Source organism: Anolis carolinensis, chromosome 1 (genome assembly GCF_035594765.1).
Source record: "Anolis carolinensis isolate JA03-04 chromosome 1, rAnoCar3.1.pri, whole genome shotgun sequence".
Taxonomy (NCBI): Eukaryota; Metazoa; Chordata; class Lepidosauria; order Squamata; family Dactyloidae; genus Anolis; species Anolis carolinensis.
The window spans coordinates 367626223-367647084 of NC_085841.1; the positions used below are offsets into that span (position 1 = coordinate 367626223).

Here is a 20862-nt window from a genome sequence, read left to right on the forward strand (position 1 = left end):
GGTCAGCAGAGGACAAGAATAAAGTTGTGGTTATGTGTAGTTGTCAAGGAAAGGAAGAGGAGCCCCTGGGGCCATAGTGGATTACAGCCTTGTGACTTGAAGGTTGGGTTGCTGACCTGAAGGCTGCCAGGTTCAAATCCCACCCGGGGAGAGCGTGGATGAGCTCCCTCTATCAGCTCCAGCTCCATGCAAGGACATGAGAGAAGCCTCCCACAAGGATGGTAAAACATCAAAACCTCTGGGCGTCCCCTGGGCAACGTCCTTGCAGACGGTCAATTCTCTCACACCAGAAGTGACTTAGGTTGCTCCTGACATGAGAAAAAAAAGGAAAGGAGGGAAAGGAGGGAAAAAGAACAAAAAGGAGAAGGAAAGGAAAACAATATTTAAAGAAAAAGAAATACATAATGCTATTTTGACAAGCTGGAATGTTACAAACTTAGAAATAAGTGATTCCTGAAAAGGTTAAATATGTTGGAATAATGTTAATGAAACATTTGATGATGATTTTATACATCTTTCAATTTATGCAAATTGGGTTTTTATAGCTATCCATACTTCTGTATGTAAAACAGTTAGGAAGCTCAAATCACAAGGCAATATTTTATTGCCTGTTCCCAATCTTAGGGGGTTATTTTTATTAATGTGATATCATAATGTGTATAGACATATTCTGAAATTCTCTTGATCATGGAGATATATTCCCTGCCTTGTAAGGAGTTTCTTTCTTTTCTTTTTTTTAAATATTTTACGATTTTTGCATATGATATATGGGGGGGGGAGAGAGAGAAATAGCTGGTGGCACTATTGTTATTATCCAGATGGAAACAGTTTTTCCTAAAACATAGTAACCAATAACTCTAGTTAGGAATAGTTTGCATGGATTTTGCTTTGAAAATGTCTTGAAATCGAGTTATTGGTAAAGTATGTTACACTTATTTTGCACAGGTTGCCATTTGAATACAGCTCTAGACACATTTCATATTTTGAATGTATATTGACTGATTATATATATGATTGTTCGGGTCCAATAATAAATAAAATAATTTCCCCAAAAAAAGAAAAGAAAGTAGAGGTGTGCAAATTGCCCCAAAGACATGCCATTTCGGGGTCCATTGTCAGCTAGCCCCTCATTACATCTTTTCAAAGGCGTTTCAATAGTCCATTAATGTAGGAAATGTTTTCACCCCACTCTGGGGGTGGGCTACAGCTCCGTGGCTTCGGTCTAGTACATTACGAATCCCAAGGGGACAATGGATGGCTATGACTGGATCTACACTGCCATACAATGAAGTTTCAGAATTCAGATTAACTGGATTATATGAGCCTACACTGGCATATATTCAGTTCAGTGCAATCAATGTGCATTCTAAAACTGTGTTGTATGGCAGTATAGATCTGAAACATCAAAGTCTATGAGGAGAGCAGGCTCCATCATCCCACAGAGCAATGGTTCTCAACCTGGGGTCCCCAGATGTTTTTGAACCTACAACTACAAGAAATTCCAGCTAGTTTACCAGCTGTTAGGATTTCTGGGAGTTGAAGGACAAAAACATCTGGGGACCCCAGGTTGAGAACCATTGCCATAGAGCTTTGTCTCTAGATTTGCTTGGACTGGTCAGTGAGGAGCCCAGTCCTTTTGGCCTTGTTCTGGTGGCTTCTATCCCTTGCTGGAGCCCTTGGATGGAAAGAGGAGTTTCGAGCCATGAAACTTCTTTATACCCCGTCCCATCTCCCTGTGGGGACTTCGGGTGGCTTACAACAGAAATGGCAGCCATTTGATGCCATACAATGCACAATGATAATACAAATACATAATAAATTAATGCAAATAATTAAAAGGACAATTTATGTTAAGTAAACTAGGAAACAAAACAATAAAAGACTCATGACAACGGCAATCAAAAGGAGATTAAAAACCCATGTCCCAAGAGGAAGTCCATCCACGGACAGACTCCACTGATATTCTGTGACATTGACCCTCTGCTTTCCCACTGGCCGTGTCTCCTGTTGAGAGGAGAGAGGAGACCTTTGTGTCCCTTCAGAGGTGACTTGATGAGACTCGGGGCACTTCCACATATACCTAAACCCAGCGCCAAAACAGGTTAAAGTAATCTGCTTCCATGCAGGTTCTAGTCCACACCGCGCAAGTCAGCCTCCACATGGGTTCTTCATAAATTTGTTTTTACTGGAGGTGTTATTTGGATTGAGACAAGTCCGAAATTTTGGGCTGGTCTCGATGGGTTCTCTAACTCATGAAATCTGGGTTTCCAACTCAGCTGCCTCATTTGGCAAGCCTTCCTCGTTTTACTATCTTTCCAAGTGGACAGATCTGTCTCAGTGCCAGACCATCTTTTCTTTGCCTTTTGCTTGGCCAGTTGCACCCCAATGCACATTTTGGATTCTCCACTGTTTCTTCACCAAAATGCTTATCTTATCGCTTTTCAACTGCAGTACTTGCTGCAGTATTGGCACAGTCCACATCTCCACTTTGGGGCCAGAAACTAGCAAACCGAAGGCACAAAGTATAGTGTCCACCCTATATTTGAATGATTCGGTGGATTTGTCAGTCGTTCAACCGATCGGGGCATAGGGTGGCTACCTGTGCCTGACAGGGTCACACTCCCTCTGAAGGCGCAGGTCCGCAGTTTGGGGGTCCTCCTGGATTCATCGCTGTCGCTTGATGCCCAGGTGTCGGCGGTGGCCGGGAGGGCCTTTGCACAATTAAAACTTGTGCACCAACTGCGACCATACCTCGAGAAGTCTGGCTTGACCATGGTGGTCCACGCTCTAGTTACCTCAAGGATGGACTACTGTAACGCACTCTACGTGGGGCTGCCCTTGAAGACGGTCCAGAAATTGCAGTTGGTACAATGGTCGGCAGCCAGGTTACTAACTGGAGCTGCTTACAAGGAGCGGTCAACCCCGCTGTTCAAGCAGCTCCACTGGCTGCTGATAATATTGTGAGCCCAATTCAAGGTGCAGGTTATTACCTATAAAGCTCTAAACGGTTCGGGACTTGCCTATCTTCGTGACTGCGTTGTCCCCTATGACCCTACTCGATCTCTATGATCCTCGGGGGGGGGGGGGGGGCTCCTCTCGTTTCCATCTTCCTCACAGTTACGACTGGTGGGGACGAGAGAGAGAGAGGGCCTTCCCAAGTGTCTAGGACTGTGTGATGTATTTTCGGATGATGCGCGCAGATCCCATTAGGGTGGCTTTTTACAGTTGGCAGATCGTAATTTTGTCAATGCCTATTGTTTCCAAATGCCGGCTGAGATCTTTTGCCACGACACCCAGTGTGCCGATCACCACCGGGACCACCTGCACTGGTTTCTGCCAGAGTCTTTGAAGTTCAATCTTGAGGTCCTGATAGCGGCTGAGTTTTTCCTGTTGTTTTTCGTCAATGTGACTGTCACCTGGGATAGCGGCATCAATGATCCAAACCTTTTTCTTTTCCACAACTGTGATGTCTGGTGTTTTGTGTTCCAGAACTTTGTCAGTCTGGATTCCGAAGTCCCACAGTATCTTTGCGTGCTCATTTTCCAATACTTTTGCAGGTTTGTGATCCCACCAGTTCTTTGCTGTTGGCAGGTGGTACTTGAGGCATAAGTTCCAGTGAATCATTTGGGTCACATAGTTGTGCCTCTGTTTGTAGTCTGTCTGTGTGATTTTCTTACAGCAGCTGAGGATATGATCAATGGTTTCGTCGGTTTCCTTGCAGAGTCTGCATTTTGGGTCATCAGCTGATTTTTCGATCTTGGCCTTAATAGGCTTTGTCCTGATGGCTTGCTCCTGGGCTGCAAGGATCAGGCCTTCTGTCTCCTTCTTCAGGGTCCCATTCATGAGCCAGAGCCAGGTCTTCTCCTTATCAGCTTTTCCGTCAATTTTCTCAAGGAACTTTCCATGCAATGTTTTGTTGTGCCAGCTGTCAGCTCTAGTTTATAGTGTGGCTTTCTTGTACTGGTTTTTTGTCTGCTGTGCTTTGAGCAGTTTCTGATTTTTGACTTCAATCAAAGCAGGTTCTTCACTTTACTTTACATATTCTGCCAGGGCAAGTTCTTCTTCTTTGACTACTTGTTTTACTTGTAAGAGTCCTCTGCCCCCTGATCTTCTAGGTAGATATAGCCGGTCAACATCACTGTGAGGGTGCAGTGAATGATGAATGGTCATGAGTTTTCTTGTTTTTCTGTCCAAATTGTCCAGTTCTGCCTGTGTCCAGTTTATGATGCCAGCAGTATATCTTATGACAGGTATGGCCCAGGTGTTTATGGCCTTGATGGTGTTGCCTCCATTGAGCTTACTTTTGAGAATTTTTCTGACCCATTGTGTGTATTCTTTGCTGACCACAGGTTTCACATGTTCATGCTTGATGTTGTTCAGCTGTAATATGCCCAGATATTTATAGACCTCTGGCTGGTGACACTTTATTGTTTGGCCATTAGGCATATTTATGCCCTCACTTTCAATGATTTTTCCCTTCTTCAATGCCACTGTTGAACATTTGTCCAAACCAAACTCCATGCTGGTATCAGTGCTAAAAATTCAGACAGTGTTGATCAGAGACTGGATTTCAGTTTCCGTTTTCCCATACAGCTTTAGGTCATCCATGTACATCAGATGTGAAATTTTGTGAGATTTCTTAGATGTTTGATAGCCGAGGTTTGTTTTTTGTAAGATTGTTGACAGAGGGATCATGGCAATAATGAAAAGCAGAGGGGACAATGAATCTCCATGGAAAATTCCTCTTCTGAGGTTGACAAGTCTATAGCTTTCATTTCCAACAAACAGTTCAGTTTTCCAGTGCTCCATCATGTTTTCAATGAAGGCGTCAACGTTTTTACAAATCCCAATAGCGTCCAGGCACTTGATGATCCAGCTGTGTGGGAGTGAGTCAAAGGCCTTTTTGTAGTCAATCCACGTCATGTGAAGATCAGCATTTCGACTCTTACAGTTCTCCAGGATCATTTTGTCAATCAATAACTGGTCTTTTGTGCCGCTGCTTTTCTGTTTGTTGCCTTTCTGTTCATCTGGCAAGATGTTTTTTTCTTCAAGGTAGTCTTGAATTCTGTCAGCTATGATGCCAGTCAGTAGTTTAAACATAGTGGGCAGACATGTAATTGGCCTGTAGTTTCCTGGTGCTGCTCCTTTTGCTGGATCCTTTTGTATCAGGTAAGATGATGATGATGATGATGATGATGATGACGATGATGATTATTATTTGTTTGCTGAATGCATGAAAATGAATCTGTCACGGGGCAGCTGAAGCCTTAGTCAGAAGAGATCAGAGCGTCCATTCTTAGGTTCTTAGAGATTTCTAGACGGACCACACCAATCAAATCTGCAAAAGTTAAGCCTGTGATAATAGTTGCCTTCGTTCATTGGATTTTGATGAGGAAAGGCTCAGGGAATCAAAAAAGGCTCTGAAAAGCAAGCATTAAGAAGTTAAACCAAAAAGTCCATGTGAAAAGACTTCCAAGACAAAGACTTCTCAGCCTGGAATATCCACATGCAAATTCAGTTGAAAACAATGTGAAATGGAAACAAAGAGTCTAGGTTGAAAAATTATTTAATAACAAGCAAGTTGAACTCTCCCACAGGTACAGTTTTGGAGGATACTAATTCGACCCAGAGGCATTTTCTAGGATAGTCTAGGATAAATCTTTAAAACATAAGGCAAAGCTGAGTTTGTCTGGTCACCCTTGACCTTGCCAGGGTGTTTGTTCTCCAGATTTGAGTTTTTCAGCGAGGGATAACGCAAAACTTGTAGGGATGAGGGACGTTGTTCATGTTCCCTTTCATGGGTGAGAGGTCAATGTCCTTGGGATCCGTGAGGGGCTTCAGCTTGAAGTTCTGGAGGATAGAAGTGAAGAACAAGAAGAGCTCCATGCGGGCCAGGCCTTCTCCTGCGCACATCCGTTTGCCTGTAAGGAGACCCAGGAAAGAAGGAAGGAAGGGGAGAAACAGGGAAGAGGGTCACAAAGGCAGCTGGAGGATATGCTCATCAGAGTGCAGTCTACAGAGCAAGGGAAGCAGCAGCCCCGCTCTATTTTGCCTTAGTCAGGCCTCCTCATCTGGGAACCTCTGTCCAGGAACTCTGATAAGCTGGTACATATCTAAGGAAGAGTAACCAAGATGCTCAGAGGTCTTGAAACCAAGCCAATAAAGGAGCCTCCATCACACTCGTAGGATCTTGAAACTAAGCCAAATAAGGCACTAAGTTCCACTGTTGAACTGCTCTTATGGTCGGGATGATGTCTCTTTTATTGTTACAGCCAAATGGGCATGTATATATACATCAGTTTTATGTCTCCCATTGAGCTTTATGACGTGACGTCAAAAGGGTCACGACATATGGACATAATGGATACCTCAACAACACTGGTAGGATGGGGATGAGGGACCTTTGGAATCCTTTTCATCTTTCAGTGGAAACAAAAAACATTCAACAAGTGGTCTTTTTTTGAGGGGGGGATTAATTATTTTCTGGTTAAAATCCTTTGGTTGGCACTCTGGTCTCCATGTGTGCATGGCATTAAGGTCAATAGCTCCAGGCTAGTGTTGAAAAGAGCCAATTGGGGGCTCTCTTTGGTCAGCAGCAATTTCCTCATGGCAGAAGTGGGACCGGTTGACCCTTGTGGTTTCTTCCAACTGCATGACTCTATGGTTCAATATCTCACAACCACTGGAGGATTCATTTCCCAGAAATGGACAACTCAGAAGACCCAAAGGAGCCTCTCAGCCACATGAATCCCTGGACTGCTGCCCAATGGGGGAAGGAGGGTCTTACCTGCCGAGAAGGGCATGAAGTAGTTGCTCTTCCTGAAGGTCCCATCCGGGTTCAGGAAATGTCCTGGGTCAAACTTTGTTGGGTTGGGAAATTCCTTGCCGTCATGCAGCACCGAGGTCAGAACAGGCAAGATGGTGGTACCCTAAAAAGAGTACAGGATTTGGAGAACTAACAACACTATGTAACACAATTTGAAAAATGTTCAGTTCCTGGTTTGAAAGTATTGTTTCCTGTTTAATTGTGTAGTCATTACTTTGAAAGTACAGTAGAGTCTCACTTATCCAAGCTAAACGGGCCGCCAGAAGCTTAGATAAGCGAATATCTTGGATTATAAGGAAGAATTAAGGAAAAGCCTATTAAACATCAAATTAGGTTATGATTTTACAAATTAAGCACCAAAACTTCATGTTATACAACAAATTTGACAGAAAAAGTAGTTCAATACACAGTAATGTTATGTTGTAATAACTGTATTTACGAATTTAGCACAAAAATATAACGATATATTGAAAACGTTGACTACAAAAATGGCTTGGATTATCCAGAGGCTTGGATAAGCGAGGCTTGGATAAGTGAGACTCTACTGTAGTTGGTCTACTCTAGAAACTTCATTTTTGAGGCTGCCACAAACTCTGTGGCAAAATGTGAGAGCAAAATGTGTTGCAGGATGTAACAAAGTTTTTGTAGTCCAATAAACTTCATCCATATTTTTATGATATAACCAATTAAGAAGTGACATTTATAACCCATGAACAAAAAATTTGCTGCATTGGAAATTTCAATACTTTGGGGTATTGGGGTGCAGGTAGGGTTGGATATATGGATTTTTCAGTTCAGACAGTGGCTTAATTGTCAAGATAGAAATAGCTCAGCTGGAATTTCACCAGGATGTCTAGTCTTATTGGATGTCAAGTAGAAGACCCTTTCCAATGTTATGGTTCTGTTGTGGGAATGTATTCTTCTGGAAGTAGAAGCAGAGAACTCACTTTTGGGATGACGTATCCTCTTAATGGCGTGTCACTGACCACGGAACGGGGGACGGATATTGGAGAAAGAGAGATGAATCTCTGGATCTCGTGGATGACGGCATCCGTATAAGGCATCTGTCCACGGTCAGCCATGCTGGGCATTCGAGAGCGGCCAACCACCCGGTCAATCTCTTCTTGCACTTTCTCTGCCAGGTGATGCAACAAGCTCCATGTCAAGAAAGAAGCATCCAGAAAGCATCAGAGAAACCATGCAAACTCTGGCTCATGGCAAGAAACAAGAAATGCCCTGGAAAGGATTGGATCCCAGATCATTGTGAATCCCCCCCCCCAATAGTAAACCACCAGCTTCCATGTTTTGTACTAAATGTCATCAAAAGAGACATGCCATCTAAAGGTGGAATCACACCATGCCCAAATGTGGGTGTCTACATCTTTATGACTATCACAACTACCTGAGCTGACCTCTGAGGCTGCAACATTTGAGTCTTGAAGTGTGACATTCTTGGATCTTTTCCAAAGTTATGCTTTCTGTTAGCCAGTTTGGTGGATGAGTTCTGAATGTCTTTATCTTTGTTCTTCTTGTGGTCATCTGCACTAAAGTTTCCCATTTAACTTGATTTAACTAGGAGATCCAAAGATGGTGGAAGGTAATAGTCCCTCAAGACACTACAATCTCAGGATTCCATAGAAGTCAATTATTTCATAGATACTGGTTGGTTCTATCACTGTTGAGGGGATGTCAATCTGAGCTAGCTCTGTCGTGAAGATACACCCAGTTTTGTGAGATGTCAACAAAGCCACCTGCCTTCCCATAAAGAGCCTGGACTCCCCCCAAAACAATGAATTAGTTGGTTCAAAAATCCCCTCAGTTGGTCACGAAGCAGCATTCACCCACAAACACCTTCTTCCTAATGCCTTACACAACATCAAAATCAGCTGAACAATCCAGAGATCAGAAACCAGGAATTAGTAGTACAACCACTTTCTGGACCTCTTTTCAGTCCAAATGTGTTGGACCAGAATTATGGAATCATACAATCGTAGAGTTGGAAGAGAACATGTGGGCCATCTTGTCCAATCCTCTGCCATGTAGGCAAAGCACAATCAAGGTACCCCTAACAGATGACCATCCAGCCTCTGTTTAAAAGTTTCCAAGTCGCCTAATGGCGACTCCAGACTCTGAGTACAGTCAATCTGCAGAAGCTAAGATTTTGGTGGAACCTGTTGGCTTGAAATCAGGGCCGGTCCAACATGGAGGCCAAAGTAAGCGCCCGCTTGTGGCGCATTGTCCCCGGGGGCGCCGTTGAGGTGCCCCTGCTGCGGCGTGGACCATCGACTCACTCACCGCAGAACGAGGAAGGTCTTGCTCTTCTCGTGACATCTTGTGAAGTCTCGCGAGAAGAGTGAGGCCTTCCTGGAGGCCTTCCTCTTTCAGTGGTGAGCGAACTCTCCAGCGGCTGGAGAGCAAGCACGCCACCCGGAAGTAGGTTTGCCTACTAGGCGAAATAACCTAGATCCGTCTCTGCCTGAAATCTCCACATTTTTCTTACCTTCTATCTCTTGGTACTTCTGGAGGATCAAGAACCCGTATCGGAGCGTAGTGCTGGTTGTTTCGGTTCCTGCACCAAACAATTCCAGGCAGCAGTTGACCATGCTCTCCATGGTGAACTCAGAGGCCTCATTGTGCTTCTCCTGGTGATACATGCAATGCAATCGGTTTACTTATCCCAACTGTGCTTAGTGAAGTCTAGGAAATACCAATGGAAGCCTTTCTGTGGCTGAGTCCTCAGAATAACAGGAGCTCTCTCTTCCTTCCAGGTCTACTACCCTGGTCTCAGAGGGAACAGCTTTCCCAAAGGACCCTCCTCCCAAAAGACCCCTTTCCATCTCGGGATGGGATGTCCCAGGGTGAAAGGGTTTCAAGTAGTCTCCCTATGGGGTTAGGCTCGAGGTTACCTTCGAGATGTCCTTGGAAATTCTCAACCAAATCTGAAGCAAATATGTGACACTACAGTGCTTGGAGGATGGCTCAGAACCAAGGATTCCATGACTCTCCCTTACCTGATCCATTCTGATAAAGAAGCAATCAATGAAATCTCGAGGTGAGTTGGGGTCCAAAGTAGCCCTGTGTTCCTTGGCTTCCTCTAAAACAATTTTGTTGCATTTGTCAGAGCGTTGTATCATGCGCTGATAGGGTCCTGGGATCCATTCCATCAGAACAGGGAAGGTATTGTAGAGCTGGAAGACCAGGTGCACAATAGGGATGTGTCAAGAGGCGACATCACAGCCAGGTTGAAAGAAGTGAAAGGATGTCACATGGAGAAGATGTCAATGGGTTTTCTGTGACTCTAGAGCAAGCATAGGTAAACTAAGGCCTGGGGGCCAGATGCAGCCCCATGGGTGCTTACCTCAGGCCCTCCTCATTTTCTCTGTCCTCTTGGCAGAAGGCCATGGAAGCCCACCACATCCTTATGCCAAAAAGATGGGGGAGAAATGCATATAGCAGCTGAAAGCCCTCTGGACCTCTCCTAGCCACCATGTGTCTTGACCTCCTTCTGGCAAAAGGATGCTGCAAGCAGCTGAGAACCAAAGAAGCTTGAGGATCAATGCAGTGGCCGTGTGTCCCACCTTTCTCCTGGCATAAAGATAGGATGAGCAGCCCCGTCCTTATGCTGGGAGGAAAACCTGAGGATGACCCAGGCCCTGCCCTGCCCTCCCCCTCCCAGGCCAGCCTACCCAGCATGTGCCCAGCCCCCCTCCCTCCTGGATCGGCCCTCCCAGCTGGGCCCGCAATTTGGCCCCAAGACAGAAAGGTTTGCTCATGCCTGCTGTAGAGACTAAGCCACAATGGATCCAGGGATTAAAACAGCAGGAAAAGAGATCCCACCTAAATATTAGGAAGAACATCCTCAGGGTCAGCAATGAAATGGGTGTGGGGAATATCCTTCTTGGAGGTTTCTAAACACAGACTTGATGTTCATCTATATGGAGTGCTTTGACTGGGTCTTCCTGCATGGAAGAAGGGGGTTGGATTGTATGATCCCAGCATTTCCTCCAACTCTAGGAGTCTGGGATTGGAAACCAAGAATCAATGGGCAAAGTAGAAGATGTCCTCTCTTTTCTGGGTGCAGAATCCCTTGTGGGATGAGACCCTGATGGCAAATCATTGTATCCACATTAAGGCCTGGTTCCCTGGGGATTCACTGCATCTCTCTTTCCTATTTTTAATCCATTGATGTTATTTAGGGAAAAATGCCCAGAGTCATGGACCTGCCCTCCTCCATCCCTCTTATATCAATGACGTCTGTGGCCACAGTGACACAAAAGGTGCAAACAGAAGGCCCATCTACACTGGCCACCTAGATCAAGTTGAAACTGACATTGCAGAAACTGAATGTCACTCTGTGATGATTGGACCATAAACCCTGGAACTAGTTTAAGATCCAGATGGAGATCACAGAGGCTGGTCTCTGAACCAGTTTCAGGTTCTGCAGTAGTCATGGCTTGACAGTCTTGGAGAATGTATTTTTTCTATTTCCTTCCAGAATGTACATGTGCAGATTGCATTCTGTGGAGTTCGTAATGTCACCATGTGATGTGGTTAAGGGACACATTTCAGACTTTCCCCTGACTTTGCTTATGTTGGAGTAACAGGTTCAAAGAGCAGTGCAGTGGACGTTTCCAGTGGGCATATTCTGGATTACTAGAAGCTGCATTAAACAGTCAATGTAGATAGCTCCTAAATGGAAAATGTCACCAACCTGGAAGGAAGGGGGCCTACCTGTCCCCAACCAGAGTTAAAAAGCTCATTGTTTTCAACTGTTACAGTTATCAGGGTTTGAAACCTCTTGTCATTGTATTCGTAGCGCTTCCCAAAGACAACAGAGCAGATGACATTGGCGGTAGCACAGCCGAAGAGGTTTTGTGGGTCAAAGGGTTGCCCTGGAAGGACAAAAAAGGATCGTCTTGTCTCAGTCCATCTCTTAGATCACAGCTCTTTAAACTGTGAGCCCCAACCCCAAATGGGGCCCATTTAGCTTAATATTGGGGTCCTGAAACCTGTGGTTGAATGCAGGAGTCCAAAAGTCATATTTGGGGTCATTCCCAATTCTAAATGTCTTTGATTCTACATAGACTGTGGTATGTGTGACATTGCTGATTCTCTTTGGCCATGGTTGACCTCTGCTGACCACAAATTCTGGGTTCATTGTACTTGAAGGTGAACTTCTGAGTCTTGGAAGCTGCATGGCTTTTTTTCCCTCTCCCATACCTTTGAAATCCACATTCTGACATGTGAAATCAAGGAGTCAGAAATGGTGGAAACCACCTTAATTGAAAATGATTGTTGAGCTGATGATTATTCATTTTGAAAACTGGCATAAGAAAGTCATACTTGCCCAAGTTCCCTCCAACTTTTTAAGGATGTAGAACATCTGAGCTTGGAATATTTGAAGCTCAAGGCCTTCCAGAAAAGACCAAGCCACATAATGTCCAACCTTTGGGCGAGCAGGAGGGGAAATCCCTAACCCTGTACCTAGAAGATCTATAAAACTAGGATGCATGTGAGAGTTTGAATTTAGAGCCTTTCACTAAGAAATTGCAAGAGGAATCTCCTGGAAAGTTCAAGGAATAAGTCAATGGCCAATAGATTCCACTTACCCTTTGTGTCATGGAATTGTTCCAGGATGATACTGGCATAAGAAAGCTGTGCTTGCCCAGGTTTTCTACAACTTTTTAAAGATGTAGAACATCTGAGCATCTGGGTTTAGAATATTTGAAGCTCAAAGCCTTCCAGAAAAGGCCAAGCCACAGAATGTTCAACCTCCAGATGTGAAATTCCAGGACTTTGGATGAGCAGGAGGGAAAGTCCCTAACTCTATGCATGGGAAACCCTGTACCTAGATGATCTATAAAACTAAAATGCATGCAAGAGTTTGAATTTAGAGCCTTTCACCAAGACATAACAAGAGGAATTTCATGGAAAGTCCTAAGAATAAGCCAATGGGGATGAGGCTGGCTAATAGAGTCCACTTACCTTTTTTCTCATGGAATTGTTCCAGGAGATACTGGGTTTCTTCCTGGATTCTCTCCTCAATGCTCTTCTTCCCCATCCCAAAGTTGCGGAGGGTGGTCAAGGTAAAACGCCGGATCTGCTTCCAGGTCTCCCCGTTGCTGAATACGATTCCTGGAACTGGTGAAACAAGACCATGATGGAAAAGCAGGAAGGATCGAAGTGAAGGAGAATAGCAAAACACACATGGTTCTTCACTGTTATCTCTTTAGACTGAGGGGATGGGGGTCATTTTCTGTCTTGTTATTTGTATTTGGAGGTGCCTTTAATCACTAGTCTCCTGGACTCCCAACTCAGAAACCGTGGTCTAAATCTGCATTCAAATCTGCACTGGTGCACTCTTAAGTCTAAGAATCTGAGGTTATTTATACAGGGGAAAACAAAACGGTTTTCTGGCTGTCTTTATGGCCATGCTCCTTTAAACAGCAGTAGATATATGGAGGAACATAGATTTTTGGTGGCAAGGCCCATTACAGCTATTGCGATAAGGCTTTGTGTAGGGTTTCACATATTCCTAAGGACAGAAACTTTACATCTTGTGCAGTTTTCCTTAGGAGGCATCTCTATATTTACACAGAGTAGAACATTACCATAATGAACATAAGATCTGTAGAGAGACTCAACATCTTTCAAAGGAAATAATAATTTCCAACTGGCATTTCAAAGTAAGTATAACAAGAGCCTCTATCTTCTATCTATCTATCTATCTATCTATCTATCTATCTATCTATCTATCTATCTATCTCAATCAGTGATTTCATGATGGGCATCCATTATATTAAAATGAGTATATATTTATTTAGGTAAGACATGTGACCTGCCCAAGATAACACAGTGGGTTTCTAACTAAGAAGAAATCCGAACCTTGACCCCACCTGCAACCATTAAGTCAGTCCTGCGTACAGTACCTTTCCCGTCACCCATTTTTTCTATCAATGGTGCTTTTGCCCTGTCAGCAAAATCGTTGCCATGGTCAATCAATGCTTCTTTAATGGCCTCATAGCCATATAGCACCACGGCAGGATTCATCCCCAAATAAAGTGTAAACACAGGGCCATACTCCTCACTTATCTGTGGGAAAACAAAGAAAGAGGCATATTTTGGGTGGTCACATGAGCAATAGGATAACACATTTGGAAAAGATGCATCACGCCACAAGAAGACAACAGAGGAGGTGGACCTGCATATGTTGCTCTGCCTGTATGTGAATGCAAACCTGAAAGAGACTGCTATCATTTGAACAATTGCAACATAGCTGCAAGCCTATGTGTGCTTTTTTACATGTAGAAGTTCTCCTCCAGAGAAATTGGGGCCTTTTTGGTAAATGAAAACAAGATAGGATAAACAGTTCAAGACTATTTAAAACAATAAAGCATGTAGAGATTTGAATCGAATCAAACAAGCCTCATCTAGCAAAGAGACTTGTTTTTAGTTGAAGCCAAAATGACAGTGATATCAGCACTACTCAGATTCAAGGAGCAATTCTTAGAGAAATATAATGAAAACCAGCTGGCATTAAATGCTGAGAAAGCCTTTGATAATGTTGACTGGGTTCTTGGGTACTTTTTTATAAAATGCACCTTTTTCAAGTACCTTTAATTTAGTCTAAAATGTTGATGTAATAACTTTGCAATCAGTGATATGGGTTTTCTGTGAGCTGTTCGCATTCACAATCTATCTATGATATTTTGCTCTACTTGAAGCTTCCAGGTCATATTAAAAGCCAGCTGCATGAAGAGCATGATGCAGTAGACTAATCTCAAAGTGACTGTGGTGAGGTTCCCTCCGTCTAGGGAGGGCCGCAACTGGGAAACCAGTAAAAGGTGCCTACAGGCAATCTGGGCAACATTGACCATCTAGGTGTCCAATGAGAAAGATGGGCCCAGGAGGACACCCAAGCCATTGCACACAATTCCTCAGGGTGAGGTGTGTGTGTCTACTGTCTATTTATCCAATTCTGTTTACCAAATTTTGTAAACCCAGTTCTTGCACCTGAGAAACACTACTCCACAGATTCCATGTCCTATCAAGTTCCAGGCTAAGGATATTTTGATGGTCTCATGAAGTTCAGAACTGGGTGAGCACCTTCATGTCCTCTGCTGGCTCTGACAAGATTTAGAAGGAGAGTGGAGTGACACCAGAATATTGATATTACAGCACCCCAAAGCTCTAATGATCTCACCCTGTGATTTCATGTAAGGTAAAATGGACTCTTGGGTACCCCACAGTCCAAAAGACTTGGGGGGTGAACATGAACACCTAGGTTCCGCCTTAGAAGAACCACTGAAGTTGCCCGATTCCCATACACTTTTCCCAGTAAGATATTTGCAGCCAGGCAAAACTACTCAAACCCTTCTGGGTCCAGGCAGGTTAACCTCAGGAGACAGTTTGCCACATCCTCCTTTAATGAAGAGTTTCTCACCCTCTTACCCAAATCAATGAGATATTCCCTGCTAGATCTACATTGCCAAGATGGGCAGAGCTCCATTTACTTCTTGTATAACTTCCCACCATAAAGACGTTTATGACCTGGTGATCTGCATACAATACAGGTCATAAACCTCATTTGCTCCATGGGCAAAGATCTCAAGGTAACTCTACATTAAAATATAACTAAATATCATTGGTATTTTATGGTTAAAATCCATAAAAACATATTCAGAATTTAAAAACGCAGTAGCCCCTCACCTGACATTAAAAACCATCTTCTTTAAAGCCTTAAGGCGCACACAGATCTCCAAAAAACGACCTCTATAATTAGCATTTTCAGTCAAAACATGCAGGGCCAAAATCACACGTGTTTTTTTTTAAATGCCGAGAACTACTTGGATTTTTTTTTTTCGTGTCAGGAGCAACCGGAGTTGCTTCTGGAGTGAGAGAATTGGCCGTCTGCAAGGACGTTGCCCAGGGGACGCCCGGATGTTTGATGTTTTACCATCCTTGTGGGAGGCTTCTCTCATGTCCCCGCATGGAGCTGGAGCTGATAGAGGGAGCTCATCCACGCTCTCCCCGGGTGGGATTCGAACCTGGCAGCTTTCAGGTCAGCAACCCAACCTTCAAGTCACTTAGTCCACTACGCCATCTGGGGGGCTCCTACTACTACTTGCTCCTCCTCCTACTTGCTCCTACTACCCTACTACTTGGAGTGACCAAAATGTATTTCACATCCTATCGTGATGCCTTATGAATGCATTCTTATCACTCCACTTCAATGTCTGTGGGCCTCTGCTAAGCAGCCCTGGGGTTGGCAGTTCAGGGAGGGACACTTCAAACTTTCAATCGGAGAGAGCTTGCTTCTTCCCAAACTACGAAACCCAAGATTCCACAGGAAGCAGCCGTAGCACTGAACTGGAATTGTGCAGTGTGGAAAAACCCCCACATATGCTTTGGATTCTAGGGGAAACTCTCCTGTTCCAATGTCCCTATCCTACCAGCAGATTTGGGGGGTGGTGGGGGCTCCTTCTTTGAAGCAGAGGCTGGATGGCCATCTTTCGGGGGAGCTTTGAATGCAATTTTCCTGCTTTTTGGCAGAATGGAGTTGGGCCAGATGGCCAACTAGGTCTCTTCCAATGCTAGGATTCTAGGATTGTATGACTTCAGCTTGCAGCATAGACATTCTTCCCCATCTTCCCTTTCCCTTTCCGTGTGTTTAGTAGCCTGCCACATCCCAGAAGTGCTGTAGCGAAATCCCAAGCACCCATTGGCCTCCTTCCACTGACCTTGCAGAGCGCCTGGTCCAAGGACTTGCCCTTCAGCTGCAGGACGTTCCCAATGAGGGGCAGCGGAGTGGGGCCGGGGGGCATCTTGCCCTTCCTCTGGGCCCCCCTTTTCCAGACGGCAGAAAGAAGAAGGCAGGAGATGCAGACGACCAGGAGGACGGTGGACATCCCCAAGGGCTCCATCCCGGCGGCAAAAAGTACAAGTAGACCGGAAACCAAGAACAGGGAAGTTTTAGTTCACTCCACTGCAAAGCACAGGGAAAGTTAATATTAACCAAAAGGCATGTTTAGATTCTTTTTTTCCCCTAAATAATGTTGGCTAATCTTTCTTATCATCTGGCAATGTACACTTCTGCCCTTTGCTTCTTATTCTCTCTCTCTTTCTTTTAAGAGTGTTGTTGACTCTCCAGGCAACTACGCAGCCCTTCTGGTGCCCGTTTCTGAAGGGAAGGGCCTGAGCAGAAGGGTTGATCTCTCACAGAAAGAAGCAGCCAAGATCCCTCCCACACCTTAAAGGCACACAGATTTAGGAACACTGCGAGCAAATACAAAGGCAAACAGGGACGTGTGCAAACATTCACTAGGTGAACGGAGAGTGACCTGCAAATTGTGACCTGCAAAATGTGCCCAGGCATACAGGAATGCTCACAGTGCTTATGGCTGAGGGGATAGAAGGTGTATTAATGCCACAACTGGCCTGCCAAACACAAAAGTGCACCCTATAATTTGTACCCCCCAAAAAGAAAGAGCTGATAAGGCTTACATAACCATGGAAAAGCAGCATCTTTCTCCCTCCTTCACATTCCCTTTCTCTTGTGAAATCCTGTATGTCTTTATCCCTCTCCTCCTGGCTCTTCCCCAAGTTTTGATTCTCTCTGCATGCAATACATTTCCCTGTCATGGGCCCTTTTTCTCCAGCTTCCTCTCTCTCTCTCTCTCTCTCTCTCTCTCTCTTCCTTTTATAGTCTTCCTCCTTTCCGCCTCCGCCTCCTTTCCCTTGGCAGTGGCCACTGGCCAAGCCCTTTGCTCAGCCAAGGCTGCAAATTGGGGAGAGCCAGGCTGAGAAAATGTGAAATAGAAAAAGGAAGGAAGGAAGGAAGGAAGGAAGGAAGGAAGGAAGGAAGGAAGGAAGGAAGGAAGGAAGGAAGGAAGGAAGAGAAATCAATTTGAGGGAACACTCAGGTTGGGGAAATGACTCCTCTTTAGAAGATGAAAAAGGTCAGCAGAGGGCAAGAACAAAGTTGTGGTTATGTATGGTTGTCAAGGAAAGAAGGGAAAGTAAGGAAAAAGAACAAAAAGGAGAAGGAAAGGAAAACAATATTTAAAGAAAAAGAAATACGTAATGCTATTTTGACAAGCTGGAATGTTACAAAATTAGAAATAAGTGATTCCTGAAAAAGGTTAAATATGTTGGAATAATGTTAATGAAACATTTGATGATGATTTTATACATCTTTCAATTTATGCAAATCGGATTTTTATAGTTATCCATACTTGTGTTTATAAAACAGTCAGGAAGCTCAAACCACAAGGAAATATTTTATTGCCCATTCCCATTCTTATGGGGTTATTTTTTTTTTATTAATGTGATATCATGATGTGTTTAGACATATTCTGAAATTCTCTTGATCATGGAGATATATTCCCTACCTTGTAAGAAGTTTCTTTTTAAAAAAATAATAATGTTACTATTTTTGCATACGATATATTGGGGGGAGGGGGAGAGAGAAAAAGCTGGTGGAACTATGGCTGTTATCTAGATGGATATCTAGATGGATATCTAGATTTTGCTTTGAAAATGTCTTGAAGTCAAGTGAATGCTAAAGTATGTTATACTTATTTTGCCCAATTTGCCATTTGAATACAGATCTAGACACATTTCATTATTTTTGAATTTATATTTTCTGATTATATATGTGATTGTTTGGGTCCAATAATATAATAATTTCCATAAAAGAAAAAGAAAAAAAGAAAGAAAGTAGAGGTGTGAAATTTGGCCGAAAGACATGCCATTTTGGGGTCCATTGTCAGCTAGTCTCTCATTACATCTTTTCAAAGGCGTTTCAAGAGAGTCCATTAATGTAGCAGGGAATGGTTCTTCTTGCCATGAATGAACTGTTTTCACCCCATTCTGGGCATGGGCTACAGCTCTGTGACTTTCGTCTAGTACATTAAGAATCCAAAGGGGACAATGGATGGCTATGGCTGGATCTACACTGCCATACAATGCAGTTTCAAAATGTAGATTAACCGCATAGCATTGGATTGTATGAGCCTACACTGGCATATATTCAGTTCAGTGCAATCAATATGCATTCTAAAACTGTTTTGTATGGCAGTATAAATCTGAAACATCAAAGTCTATCAGGAGACCAGGATCCATCATCCCATAGAGCAGTGGTTCTCAACCTGGAGTCCCCAGATGTTTTTGGCCTACAACTCCCAGAAATCACAGCCAATCTACCAAATATTGGGATTTCTGGGAGTTGAAGGACAAAAACATCTGGGGACCCAAGGATGAGAGCCTCTGCCATAGAGCTTTGTCTCTAGATTTGCTTGGACTGGCCAGTGAGGAGTCCAAATTTTTTGGCCATGTTCTAGTGGCTTTTCTCCCTTGCTGGAACTTTTATATGGAAAGAGCAGTTTCCAGCCATGAAACCCAAGTCAAGTCAACTTAATTATACCCCGTTCCATCTCCCCGTGGAGACCAGGGGTGGCTCACATCAGAAATGGCAGCCATTTGATACCATACAATGCACAATGAAAATACAAATACATAATAAATTAATGCAAATAATTAAAAGGACAATTTATCTTAAGTTAACTAGAAAACAAAACAATAAAACAAAAATGAAAACAGCAATCAAAAGGAGATTAAAAATCCAATCTGTAGATTAAACCCATGTACCAAGAGGAAGTCCACCCATGGTTTTGTCCCTCTGCTTTCCCACTGGCCGTGTCTCCTGTTGAGAGGAGAGAGGAGACCTTTGTGTCCCTTCAGAGGTGACCTGATGGAGACTCAGGGCACTTCCACACATACCTAAAACCAGCACCAAAACAGGTTAAAGTAATCTGCTTCCATGCAGGTTCTAGTCCACACCCCGCAAGTCAGTCTCCACAGGTCCAGCACCTCATTAGACAATTCCCAAATTTTAGGCTGGTCTCGATGGGTTCTCTAACTCATGAAATCTGGGTTTCTGCCTCAGCTGCCTCATTTGGCAACCCTTCCTCCTTTTACTATCTTTCCAAGTGGACAGAACTGTCTCAATGCCAGGCCATCTTTTCTTTGCCTTTTGCTTGATCAGTTGCACCTCAACACACATTTTTGGATTCTGCACTGTTTCTTCACCTAAGTGCTTATCTTACTACTTTTCAACTACAGTACTTGGCGGAGTATTGGCACAATCCACATCTCCACTTTGGGGCTAGAAACTAGCAAAACGTATGCACAAAGTATAGAGTCCACCCTATGATTCCCATATTGCAAGTCCAGTAATCACTAGGGATGTACACTTTTTCATATTTGTGTGCCGGATTTGAATGATTTGGTGGATTTGTCAGTCGTTCGACCAATCGGGGCATAGGGTGGCTACCTGTGCTTAACGGGGTCACACTCCCCCTGAGGGCTCAGGTCCACAGTTTGGGGGTCCTCTTGGATTCATCGCTGTTGCTTGAGCCCAGGTGTCGGCAGTGGCCTTTGCACAATTAAAACTTGTGCACCAACTGCGACCGTACCTTGAGAAGTCTGACTTGACCATGGTGGTCCATGCTCTAGTTACCTCAAGGATGGACTATTGTAACGCACTCTACGTGGGGCTGCCCTTGAAGACGGTCCAGAAATTGCAGTTGGTACAACAGTCGGCTTACTAACTGGAGCTGCTTACAGGGAGCGGTCAACCCTGCTGTTCAAGCAGCTCCACTGGCTGTCGATTATATTCTGGGCCCAATTTAAGGTGCAGGTTATTACCTATAAAGCTCTAAACAGTTTGGGACCTGCCTATCTTCGTGACCGCGTTGTCCCCTATGAACCCACCCGGTCACTGAGATCTTCCGAGGAGGCCCTCCTCTCGCTTCCGCCCTCCTCACAACTGCGTTTGGTGGGGACGAGAGAGAGGGCCTTCTCGGCCGTGGCCCCCCGACTCTGAAACTCCCTCCCCAGGGAGATTAGGTTGGCTCCCTCTCTACCTTCCTTCAGGAAACAACTGAAGACTTGGATGTTTCGGCAAGCCTTTGGAGATACAGTCATTAATTAATCAGCCCCAGAGGGTTTTTAATAATCTATCCCATTTTTATTAC

At 44.1% G+C, this 20862-nt stretch overlaps 1 protein-coding gene across 2 annotated transcripts; it reads right to left on the minus strand.

The window, feature by feature from the left end:
• Positions 1-5548: 5548 nt before the first annotated feature.
• On the minus strand, positions 5549-17488 carry LOC100561707 (cytochrome P450 2C5). Of its 2 annotated transcripts, XM_008117017.3 has the most exons (10): positions 17330-17488; positions 16567-16811; positions 13756-13918; positions 12812-12967; positions 11558-11718; positions 9838-10014; positions 9327-9468; positions 7774-7961; positions 6788-6929; positions 5549-5921 (listed from the first exon to the last, which is right to left on the minus strand). In XM_008117017.3, the coding sequence occupies exons 2-10, from the start codon at positions 16747-16749 to the stop codon at positions 5740-5742; spliced, it is 1494 nt and encodes a 497-aa protein (XP_008115224.2). In that variant the 5' UTR covers positions 16750-16811; positions 17330-17488; the 3' UTR covers positions 5549-5739. The 2 variants fall into 2 exon arrangements, with proteins under 2 accessions (XP_008115224.2, XP_008115223.2); XM_008117016.3 differs by lacking the exon at positions 17330-17488 and having other exon boundaries at positions 16567-17240.
• Positions 17489-20862: the final 3374 nt, after the last annotated feature.